The sequence below is a fragment of the Anser anser genome (assembly GCF_964211835.1).
Source record: "Anser anser genome assembly, chromosome: 7".
Taxonomy (NCBI): Eukaryota; Metazoa; Chordata; class Aves; order Anseriformes; family Anatidae; genus Anser; species Anser anser.
In genome coordinates, this window is record NC_139727.1 from 28,397,296 (window position 1) to 28,409,746 (window position 12,451).

The 12,451-nt window shown below is 41.3% G+C and overlaps 1 protein-coding gene across 1 annotated transcript; it reads left to right on the forward strand.

Moving 5' to 3' along the window:
• The first annotated feature begins 5 nt into the window (after positions 1-5).
• TAF5 (TATA-box binding protein associated factor 5) lies at positions 6-10,966 on the forward strand. Its single transcript, XM_083845028.1, has 11 exons — positions 6-649; positions 1,900-2,137; positions 3,229-3,544; positions 4,209-4,372; positions 4,860-4,995; positions 5,562-5,682; positions 6,657-6,786; positions 7,504-7,668; positions 8,082-8,259; positions 8,408-8,585; positions 9,093-10,966. Exons 1-11 carry the CDS (start codon positions 118-120, stop codon positions 9,308-9,310), a joined length of 2,376 nt encoding a protein of 791 aa, XP_083701154.1. The 5' UTR covers positions 6-117; the 3' UTR covers positions 9,311-10,966.
• The last annotated feature ends 1,485 nt before the right edge of the window (positions 10,967-12,451 follow it).

Sequence of the window (12,451 nt, forward strand, 5' to 3'; positions counted from 1 at the left end):
ACCCTGGCACCGTCGCAAAACGAAGCCGCGAGCGCCCGGCCTCTGCCCTGACCGTCGCAAAAAGCGTCCGCGCCTTGCGGCGGCCGCCCGCCGGCGGCGAATGGGGGGCGATGCAAGATGGCGGCGGTAGCTGAGGAGCCGCCGGAGGTGGCGGCGGTGAAGCCCGACCCCGAGGCGGGGACGCCGCCGCAGCCCCCCGCCGCCGCTCCCCCGGCCGCCGCCGCCGCCGCCACAGCCCCCGCCGCTCCTCCGGCCCCGGCGGCTGAGGGGGAGGCGGCGGGGAATGGCGGGGATGCGGCGGCCGCCGCTAAGGCTGCGGCACCGGGCCCGGCCGCCTCCCCGGCGGCGCTGGACCGGCAGACGCTCGTGGCCGTGCTGCAGTTCCTGCGGCGGAGCAACCTCCGCGAGTCCGAGGAGATCCTCCGCCGGGAAGCACGCCTGCTCGGCGACGACCTGGGAGCCGCTGCCCTCAGCCCCACCGGAGCCGGGCTTTTGGGAGCAGCCGGCGGCGAGGGGGATGTCGGCGGCAGCGAGGCGCTGCTCAACCGGGTCACCTCCGCCGCCGCCATCTCGATAGGAGGCAGCGTCGCCACCGTCGCCTCTGCCAGCCCTGGGGTGGCGGCAGCCGCCGCCGTGCCGCCGGGGAAAGGTGGGGCCCGAGCGGGAGATGCGAGCGGTGCTGCCCCGGGCGGGAGCTGGAGGCTGCCCCAGTCCAGAGGGGCCCCCGGGGGATTTGGGGTGCCCTCGCCTCCCGCAGCCTCGGGGGCTCTCCTTGATGTTAGGGCATGAGGAGAGGGGTCAGGCTGTGCCTCCCATAGGGTGGCACTCCCCGGGGGTTAGGCTTCATTGTCGGAGGGAAACCCTGGGTCCCCCGGGTCCATCAGTCCCCCACACAACTTGGGAAGACAACTTGGGAAGAGACTGGGATCTCTCAGGGTGCTCCTCCTGGAGGAAGGGATCAAGGCTAGGGGACCTCATACTTAAAGGGAGCACTGTCAAAGGGAAGGGTGCTTCCCGTTGTCTGTGCGTCCTGTCTTAGCCAACTGCGTTGCAGGAGGATAAATGTTTCCTTTGTAGTTCGGGGTGATGGTCCAGGATGTGGCTGCAGGGATAAGACCACAGTCCTGATGAACAGGCTGCACATTGAAGAAAGAGCCATAAGATAATTATAGAGGAGGTTTTAAACGTTTCTCATCTATGGGGTTGCCAGCTGCTTGAAATGTCCTACAGATAATTGAAGTCTAAGCACTTTTACTCAAGGTGTTTTGTAAGGCAACTTTGTATAATATTGAAAGTGTTTTGGGAACTTACGTATCTGAGTTCAAGTAAGTGTATAGTGTGAAGTCTTTTTTTTTTTTTTTTAATACAGAAAACAAAGCAATGAAGGTGTTTAATGACTGCTATGGAGCGTTAGCAGGTGACAAAAAGTCATTGCCCTGTAATGGTTCTGTAGTGTTCTTGTTCACTTGATGAACTTCATTTGTTTGGTTACTAGAAATAAAATAATCATAGTGGATATATTTTACAGGCTTAGAAAGATTCGGCTTCTCATTTGACAGTTTCTAGTCTTTGCTGTAAAGATAGCTGAGTCTGGTGATGACGTTGGCTTCTTTCCACTTACCTTAGATGAATTAGGCACTATGTTAGATACCTTATAGGCAACTGTTGGCAGGGAAAACACGAAAAATGGCAAAGGGTGCTTGGAGAATAGGCTGATGGACTGTAGTTAACATACTGCTGTCCTCTCAATTGTGTCATTTCAACGTAAGGCTGAACAAGCACAAGGCTTAATATTCCGTTTTCTTCGAATGCCTCACCTTAGCAGAGTTGTTGTCAGCCTCTGTATATTTGCCAGCTCTGTCAGGCAGCCTTACAAGCTGTTGTTAAATGCCTTTGCAGTTGGAGGAGGTGTTGTGGAAGATCAACCAGATGTGAGTGCAGTATTGTCTGCCTACAATCAGCAGGGGGACCCCACCCTGTATGAGGAATACTACAGTGGATTAAAAAACTTCATTGAGTGCTCGCTGGACTGTCATCGAGCTGAATTGTCTCAACTGTTTTATCCTCTCTTTGTGCACATGTACTTGGAGTTGGTCTACAATCAGCACGAGAGTGAGGCAAAGTCTTTCTTTGAAAGGTAAGTTATTTTCATTTGTTTATTTGCGTTACTTGGTGTTCGCTTCTTTTATTAAGTCTGAGCTTAAGGTGTGTGTATGCATGCATTATTCTTTAATGCTGAAGGGATTTGGAATCTGAACTAATGATACTGTGGATTACTGTAATTGTTCTTAATCCTTTTCCAACCTCCTGTGTTAGAAAGTTGTGCAAACTACATTTGAACTATACCCATGCAGATTTTGAGCAGTCTTTACGGCACCTTGTTTCAAGGTATCAACGAGGAGATGATGCTGCTGTAGGGAAAGATGGTGGGCTCATTTTCTAGCAGTATAAAATTGCACTGAGATGACAAGGCAGTGTATGCCGTAAGTGTTTGCTGATGTCATAGTATGTATACTGAAATTCTTCTAATAGAATTAAAGGAATTAATTTATAGCTAATCTACCATTTTCTGTGCTTCTACAATATTTCATTTCTTTATCGCTTGAGGAGAAACTTAAATTCAGTCTGCTTTCTGAGTTCAGAGTGGTTATGAAATACTTCAGCTCAAAAGGGTAACTTTTTCTCCCCCAAATACAGTCAGCAAAAAAAGTTCTGTAAGTAGCTAACATGTTTCCTGCTGCGAGTATTTTATAACATGATTTGAATAGAAATGGAAGGCTTGTTTTCTCTAGATAAACGTTAGCTGTTAGACAATGTGAGTGGAGAGTGAGAAACATACTCAGTGGTAAATGTGCATATTTATATAATGAATCAACTGTAAGTGCATCCAGGTAGTCTTATGTAAGAAATGCCTCGTACTTTATGATACCACAAATTTGGGTTTCATTTACGTAAATAAACATGTCAGTGTAACTATTTACTTCAGGCAACCCTTTGTGCATATAAATTTCGCTGAGATTCTCCCATTGAATACTTTTGCTGTATACAGTTAAGACACTGATCTATTCCCCCCAGGATTAAATTTATTTTATTAGAAAAATAATTCCATATATAGTTAGTAGCTTCCAAGCTATATGTTTTATGTTAAAGTGATGTAAATAAATGTGCACTTACAAGATTTATTACAAGAACTTCATCTCCTATCATGTGTTATTTTTTTTTCTGCAGATTTCATGGGGATCAGGAGTGTTATTACCAGGATGACCTCCGTGTATTATCTAGTTTAACCAAAAAAGAACATATGAAAGGTAACGAGACCATGCTGGATTTCCGAACAAGCAAGTTTGTGCTGCGTATTTCCCGGGACTCTTACCAACTCTTGAAGAGGCATCTGCAGGAAAAGCAGAACAATCAGATCTGGAACATTGTTCAGGAACATCTCTACATTGATATCTTTGATGGAATGCCTCGAAGTAAACAACAGATAGATGCCATGGTTGGAAGCTTGGCTGGGGAGGCAAAACGAGAGGCAAATAAAGCAAAGGTAGGAGGGAAAGATTGTTGTGCTTTTATTATCGGAACAGTTCTGGAGTAGTTTTTCAGGAAGACACCTTACTTAGTCTAGACTGACTATTGTCACTTGAGATCTTAAAAGACAACATGAACAGAAAAAAGGAAAAGAACTGTACAAATAGCTGTTGGCCCCAGTAGAGAGATCAAAATGTGTCACGTAGAAGAAACTGTTGAATCCCTGTGAGAGACAACTTTGTATTCTGTTCACTGACCTAGCCTTAAACTCTGGAATCACTCTGTAGTTTTAACGTGGACACCTGTGTCTTTGGCTTCCTCTTGTACAACAGCAGTAATTCTTACTGCCAGTTGTTACTGCAAGGACTGTTCATGTAGATCTTGATAGTGTAGTGTCACAGTACTTGACAAAATATATGAGCTGTAGGGATTTTGCTTTAGGGGAGTGCTAAGAGGTAAGGGGAGAACTTAGAATTGTCCAGATTAGTTGTTGGGTAAAACAGCAGAACGTGTACTACACTTGTTACGGGCTAACAGTAGTGTATGCAGTAATATTAAACATACCAGTTTTAAAAGGGCAGCTTTATTGTTTAGCATTAAAGAGTTTCCATTTCAAAAATCAGTTTTCAGTAAGAGCAGCAGTTACAGTTTTGCATCATACCTATCTTATTGGCTTGCAGGTGTTCTTTGGCTTATTGAAAGAACCAGAGTTTGATGTGCCTTTGGATGATGAAGATGAAGAAGGAGAAAATGAGGAAGGAAAACCAAAGAAGAAAAAACCTAAAAAAGATAGTGTAGGATCAAAAAGTAAAAAACAAGACCCTAATGCTCCTCCCCAAAACAGGTACCAAGGGAACGATTTGTAGAGAAGTCTTGTTAAATCCAGTCTTGTCATGCCAAATTTGCATGACTGGTTACATGACATTTTTAGCTCTTTGGCCATTTCAGCTGTAGCCATAAAGCTACATAAGCCATGTAGCTTTAGCCATAAGACTTCTAAGGGAAGCTATGGAAAGCTTAGCATAAAACCCTCTGCCTTTGCCCTTCAAGTTGATCTAGATTTTCCTTGATAAAATTTTATTTGATTGCCTGCTAATCTTTTCAGGTCATACTCGTTACTTACCTTGTTCCACTGCCTGTCTGGAATTCTTAAAGTTATTACCTCTTTTTCTCATCAGATAATCTTTTACATAGTATTTTATTTTTCCAGATACTTTTTTTTTTTCCTATTTGAGTATTGAAGTATAGGGTTGCATGGGAAGGTTCTTCTTTCTCTGTTTAAACTGACAATCTGGAAGGTGCTTTTAGTTCGTAAAAATGTGTGCTTGTAGAATTCCTCTGCCTGAACTGAAAGACTCTGACAAACTGGATAAAGTAATGAATGTGAAGGAAGCTGCCAGACGTGTGCGTCTTGGCCCAGAGTGCCTGCCCTCCATCTGCTTCTACACATTCCTTAATGCTTACCAGGTTGGTAAAAGAAGACTTTGGGTAAAATGAAAGAGGGAATCAAAATGATAAACACCTTTATTAAGAAAGAAGACTTAACGGAGTTGACAAGGGTTATCAGAATATTTGGAATAAGCATTGAAAATTTTAATGTAGTTCATTTCCACAGTTTCATTTCCACACATTTTTCCACACACATTTCCACAGTTTCATTCCAGTTTCATTTCTACATTCCTTGGATTTGCTCTGATATTGCCACAATTCTTTTTTTTTCACTTTTCCTATGTGGCCCTAAGTGTATTCCACAGAATACAGTAGATATTTTGCACCAAAATACTGGAAAGAAGTACAGCTTTGTCAACGTTAACTGTGCTTCACTTATATACCTTTATTTTTAATGGTGCAAGAATTTTTATCTGTTTATTTCAAATATATGTATACTTTTGTCCAATCTATCCCAGAGTAATCTCTTTTTTTAATTTTTGGAAATAACTCTAGTTAATTTTCTTGTTAGCATTTAGGGTTTATTAATATTTGAAATGCATTGTGAAGGATACAAACAACATAAATGGCTATTTTGTGTATAGGGTCTAACTGCAGTGGATATTACAGATGACTCTAGCATGATTGTAGGAGGCTTTGCTGACTCTACAGTAAGAGTGTGGTCTGTGACTCCGAAAAAGCTACGTAGTGTGAAAGCTGCAGCAGGTAATTAAGACTGTAACACTTGAAATGAACGTGTACTGTTTGTGATGCCTGTGTTTTCTGTGAACAGAGAGAGATATCTATGTCAGGAGAGTGGTTTTCAGCAGTTGGATGTTGTCACTTTGAAGAAACAATATGTGCACAGATGTGTGATTGCATCTTATGTATTACCATTAGAAATATATATATTTTTAAAGGTATGAGAAATCTGGTTGTGTACACCTGCTGCTAGGTAGTCAGCACAGAGTTTGAACTAGCCGTAAATAGTGTGGAAATAGCCATCTTGCTTCTTGACTGGGTGGTGCTATAGGGTGTAGGAGACGGTTGGGTTTAGGGGATCTAGGGAAGAAAATAGAGGTACCCTGGAGGAAGTTAAAGGGTGGGACTTTGAGAAGCATGAAGGAAAATATCCTGTACCGCAACACCTATGTAAATTCATGAAAACCAGGCTGCTTTAATTCTGCTCTGTATGTAGCAGTGTGTTGTGTTTGAAGCTAGATACCAAGTGAATGGTTCTTAGTCTTGGTATTTAACTGAAATGTGTTTGCAACGTTCAGCAAAAAACAGCCTACAGACTGAAAGTTGTTTTAAGTTTTGTGTGGTGTGCAGCTGTCAAAACTGCCTGAAAAGCATGTTTGTAGTATATTAACTTTCTGGCAAAAGACACAAAAATACGGCATCTTATGAAGTGTGTCTCAAGGTTGAACACTGTATGTATGAAAAACAGCACACATTAGGATTAATTTATCTCTTAGTGAAGACTTGAGAGAGTGATTACTTGTGTAAAATGTTATTTTCACCTTTTACAACAGTAAACGTGTTGTAAATGCCATTGTATATTTCAAAATTAGCAAATCCAAGGTGTTTTGTCCTGTTCACGATGTACTTGCGTCTTTTAGAGAAAGTATTATTTGTTTTCCTGGCATTTGTCTTTGAACTTCTGGCAGTTATGATATGTGAACTTTGAAATATTGCAGACCTCAGTCTAATCGACAAAGAATCAGATGATGTCCTGGAGAGGATCATGGATGAGAAAACAGCCAGTGAGTTGAAGATTTTGTATGGTCACAGTGGACCTGTCTATGGCACCAGCTTCAGTCCTGATAGGTAAAATAAGTTTACAAGCTAATTAGCTTACTTGGCTTAATTGTATGCTCTGAGGTGCAACCGCTTCTTAATCCAGCTTTCTCCAGGTTAAAGCAATTCTCATATATTCTTTAAAATAAGAGATTAAAAAACATTATGTAATTATGAGAGCCTGGGCAGTATAAAGGAGGTTTAAATGTCCAAAATATAGCTCATGTGCAAGTGGCTACATGAGACTGCCATCACAGAAACACAGTTGAGAAGAAAACTTTGTGTGGAATGTGAATATAGAATCTGTAGTTATGAATTGAGAAGGCGAACATGGTATGAATTTTCTTTCAGGGAATCTTGTCATTTAGTTTAGAGTTGCATTAAGATTTTTTTAAAGTAACATAGTGTAGCAGTTTACTGGTGTCTTTTTTTTTTTTTTTTTTCCCTCTCCACATAAATGGAGTTCCTGAGCAAAGACTAGCTTTTCCTGCCCTTTATTGCCTTATCATCAGAATTAGCCATCAACATTCAAATGTCTCTCTTTTGGGCATAAGGGTCTAGGGCTGGATTCTTCTTGAATTGTTTACTGTGGTTTACCTCACCAAAATGCTCATTTATGTGGGATGTGCTAAAGAGCAGCTGCCCAGTGCAGAGTTTTTCTTATCATAGAATTCTTACAGAGCTTATGCAATGGTTATACAGTCTGTAAGTTTTACATGCAACATTCTGTACGTTCTCCTGTTACAGGAACTATCTGTTGTCCTGTTCTGAGGATGGCACAGTCAGATTGTGGAGTCTCCAAACATTCACATGTTTGGTGGGATATAAAGGACACAATTATCCAGTATGGGATACACAGTTCTCGCCTTACGGATATTACTTTGTGTCAGGGGGACATGACAGAGTGGCTCGGTAAGAAACTAGATGAGTTCTTTACTTGTCAAGGTCAGTTTTGTGGTGAATTAACCCTGAAAGTGATAAGCTCATATACTCTAGCTTAACCTATAAAAAGAAATAACATTTATTTCATGTGAATTAAGAGGCTAAATTAATGTTTTAATGCATTTTTTTCCTATTCAACACACGTCAGAAATAATGTCCTCTTATTTGGCTGTTACAAGTATTCTCTCATTGTTCACTAACCATGACAGAATATTCTTTATTTCTCCCTTCTGAAAAATGTACTTTTCCAGAAGAGATCCTGCTAATTCAGTAAACTGCTCAGTAAGAAACCACTGCTGAATTACATCCTCTTGTTCATCATTGTGCAACAGATTCTAAACGTTATTATGGTACTTTATATTAATAAAGCTTGTCTTTTTCAGACTGTGGGCAACAGATCACTACCAGCCTTTACGGATATTTGCTGGCCATCTTGCTGATGTCACATGTACCCGATTTCATCCCAACTCTAACTATATTGCCACTGGCTCAGCAGACAGGACTGTACGGCTCTGGGATGTTCTAAATGGGAATTGTGTAAGAATATTCACTGGACATAAGGTAAAGGCACATCACTCATTGTGTGAAAGTGACTTTATTTCTGTGGTGGGTTTCTGAAGAGTAGCATTTGGAATGAATACAGCTTGACTGGCTGAAAATGATGAGACTTAACTAGTTTGGCTTTCCCCCCCCCTAATGTCTGTTTCAGGGACCAATTCATTCGTTGGCATTTTCTCCTAATGGACGATTCCTGGCTACTGGAGCAACAGATGGCAGAGTTCTGCTGTGGGATATTGGACATGGCTTGATGGTTGGAGAATTGAAAGGGCACACTGACACTATCTATGCGCTTCGATTCAGTAGAGATGGGGAAATCTTAGCATCAGGTAAAATTCACTAGAAGCGATGAAGCTTCCGTTGTGTTCCATCAGTCTGAAGTGGAACAATATTATGGATTCCTTATATCGAGTAAGGCAAATGAGAATCACTTGCTTAAGCAAAAGCAGCAAGTTAAAACTGCTGGTAGAAAGTATTCCAGGAACTGATGGAAAGGTGTTACCAAGTTAGATGAGAGTGAAGGTTGGGTCTGTGTGTAGTGTAGGGGGAGGAGACTGGAGTCAGAAATAACTCTAAGGCAGACATGAAGTGGCTGGACCACGGCTGCAATTGTGAGAACTGTAACGTGCATTCACTATGATCAAGGCTTGTTAAAACTGTTCCCTTGGATTGAGAGCATGTTTTGCTTGGTTGAGGGCATTAAGTATTCAGTTTTGAGTAAACCTGCTTTTTGAGCTGCTTGTTTTCCTGTTGTACTGACTTGCTCTCTTGTAACTTTTTATATAACTTTTTTCTATGTACATAAAAGACTTTAAATTGTTGCTTTTTTTTTTAAGGTTCAATGGATAACACGGTTCGGCTGTGGGATGCTGTGAAAGCATTTGAAGATTTAGAAACTGATGACTTTACTACAGCCACTGGACATATAAACTTGCCTGAAAACTCTCAGGACTTACTACTAGGTACATACATGACCAAATCAACCCCAGTTGTACACCTTCATTTTACCCGCAGAAACTTGCTACTAGCTGCAGGAGCCTACAGTTCACAGTAACTGGAGAAGCTGTAAGACTGGCTGCGCCAAGTTGTTTCAGTAGCGACCTCAGGATGTGAGACAAGGAGGAATGTCTTGTACAAGTGGACCTCACCAGTCTGTTGCAGGAAAAACAAAACTATGTAAACTAACTCAAGCAGCGTCTTCTGAGTTCTGCTTTCATATTTATCCACAGTTTGAAAATGCTGGAGATTGACAGGACATCATCGTGGCTTTAAAGGAAGGAATTGTTTCATGGTGCTTTTGATAAAAATATATGTATGTATGTATATGAAAATGGCTGTCTCCTCTCAGAGATGGTGTTGAGCTCTGCTGAAACTTTTGGGAAGTTAACAGCCTTGGTATGTGTTCTCAAATGATTTTTTTAAAGCACTTAACTTACGGTTGGCAAATGTTTAATCAGTCTCAAGCACAGGTAAAAACTATTAAGAAAAGAATGTAGTTTAATTCACTATAGCCTGGGCTGGGCAACAGGTATAGTGAGAGTTATCACAGCAACAAATAGGGCATTGAAAAAATAGGCCCAACAGGCAGAAGCTTGTGGGGAGCTGTGGAGAAGTTACGTATGGATTTTATGCATCCAAGCACCAAGTCCTGAAAAGATTTCAAACTCCTGTGCTTTTTTGAGGTATCAGAAATGCAGATCTTGTTGTTCTGTTTTCACAGGTAGCTTCTGCTGTGTGATAAGCAACCAGAAATACAGTGTGAACACATTGGAGGGGGGTTGGGGAGAAGGGATTGAGGCACAGCCGAAATGGTTCACCCACTTAAAAAGAGGGGAATTAATCCTGTCTTATTAGATCTAAAAGAGCTTCAAAAACCTGCATCCTTTCTCCATATGGTTTAGTATATCAAACTGTAAAACTAGCGGACAAGACATCAAAACATTATTGCAGAGCTGGCAGCTTAACCAGTCCTAAGTGTGATTATCAGCTTTGAAAGGCTAGCTCATCTGCTGATGAGATGCTTTCCACCTAGAAAACCACCCCAGTAAGTCTTGCTGGACAACTGGTAAAGCTGAGAGCTTTGTTTCTAAGGAAAAGTAAAACATGCAAAGCACTGGGAGACAGAACTTTTTGGGTCTTTGAACAGGAACATCACTACCAAAAGAAAGCCCTTCCTCTCCTTTTTTTTGTTGTTGTTAAGCTTACAAGCTCTATACTGGGAAATGTGTTTTGTGTTCCCTTTTACTTACAATAAGGGCAAGGACCCTTGTATGATGGCTGAGTCTCTAGTGAAAATGCGAAAAACAAGATTTGACATTTCTAAAGGTAACATAAATGGAGAACTACCTCTTATCATCCTTTCTCTGACTCTAACCCTTGGAGTAAAGGTGCATTAGAGGCATTAAACGTCAAGATAAAGGGTGGAAAATTCATTAGGAAATTCACCTGGAAGTTTTCTTTAAAGACAAACTATTTTCTTTAACTAAATTATTGAGGTGTGGTGTTTTTTTTCTTTTTTTTTTTTGGCGTGGAATGGTACCTCAAAATTTCCTAGCACCCAATACAACCTGTTGGATTTAATTACAGTGAATCAAGCAAGTTACCTGAAAGCATGTACAGATTTGACAGCTTAAAGAAAACACTGCCACATTCTGCCTTTGTATTTTGTACAGTTTTATACTTTTGATAGTATAATAAATACTAAAACCACATAGCTTGTGTCCGTAGACTATATGTTATGAGAAGGTACTTCCCGTGATGGCTGCAATGGAAGCAAGAATGCTGCTTATAAATGTTAGTACTATCCTGAGAGAAACAAAGTAGTTCAGAAGTGCTGTAGTTGATGACCAACTGTTTAATGTAAATTTAGTTCAAGTGGCAGATGATACATTCTAGCTAATTACGTGTATTACAGTTACCACCACCAATCAGGAAAGCTGTATAGAGCAGAGGCAGTTGGCGTAAACATAAGACAGATTTATTCCTATTATTAGGACACTAGATTTTATTCAGAAGGGTGGGCCAGCATTTAAAAATGACTAAGAATACACCAATGAGAGTGGGAGAGCACAAGAACCTTGTGTAATTTCTCTGAATTACATTCTCTTTTTTCCAAGCAACTGTGCCTATCTCCTGATGCTCTAAGTTTAGGAATTGTATTTGCAGCATGCTTGAGAATCAGAAGTCCTGGGTTCAACCCCTGCTGCTGGCAGCCTTCCAGTGTGCTGCATAATCACATTCATGTCAGCACTAGTGTGAAAACTAAGGAACTGAATTTTACTGAATATTGAGGGATAGAACGACAGTGGGTAGAGAACATGACAGACCAACTTTAGTGGTGGGCACAGAGGGGCTGTATATACCTAACTGGTAGGAAAATCTCATTAAGATACTGTGCCCTGAAAAGCAGTAGTATTGAACTACTTAAGTTAGTATTTGTGAACACGTAGGGTTGTAACAGTTCGGTATCAGCAAAAAGCAAGCTATTTTCATGCTGCAGTTACCTCTTTAAGAGAGGCCAGTAACAGAAAAAGCTCAAATACCACAATTAGTAAACAATCGCTATATTTCACTGTTCTGGTCCCCCAATTCCTCCCACTCCCCTTCCTGACCCCTTGACTAAGATGGCTCACAAGAACAAGACAAAATACTCTCAAATGAGTGCTCAGGAAGCACTGCGCTCAATTCGATCTCATGATCTAAAAAGATGTAGCACCTCCATGCCATCAAATCCCATTTATAAACTTTAAAGAAAAAAATGTATACTAGGATTGGATCAGTCTATGTTGAGAGGTTTTTCACTCAAAAAGGCTCTACGTAAAACATGGGCAACAGAGGCAGAAGCCAGTCTGCTATTCTGCGCTGCATTAACATTATTGAAAAAGCAATGGTTTTCAGGTAAGCCACTAGCTGGGAACATAAAAAATAGAAGCAACCAGGACAAGCAAGTATCTGCAGGCCATGCGTTCCACCTACCATAACACTTGGAAGTGCAGAGATGCTTTGCTCATCTGTAAGCTCTGTGCTTGGTGTTATGATGCTGAGGTCTTTCCTAAATTACTACCAGGTGCCCAGGTCATTTTAGGATGTGTTATAACAGCAAAAGAGTTAAAATAGTCACAAAAAGAATCAGGTACTCCATCTCCACTACAAATAACTATTTCTGATAGAGGAAAAAAAGTATGTCTGCTTCGTT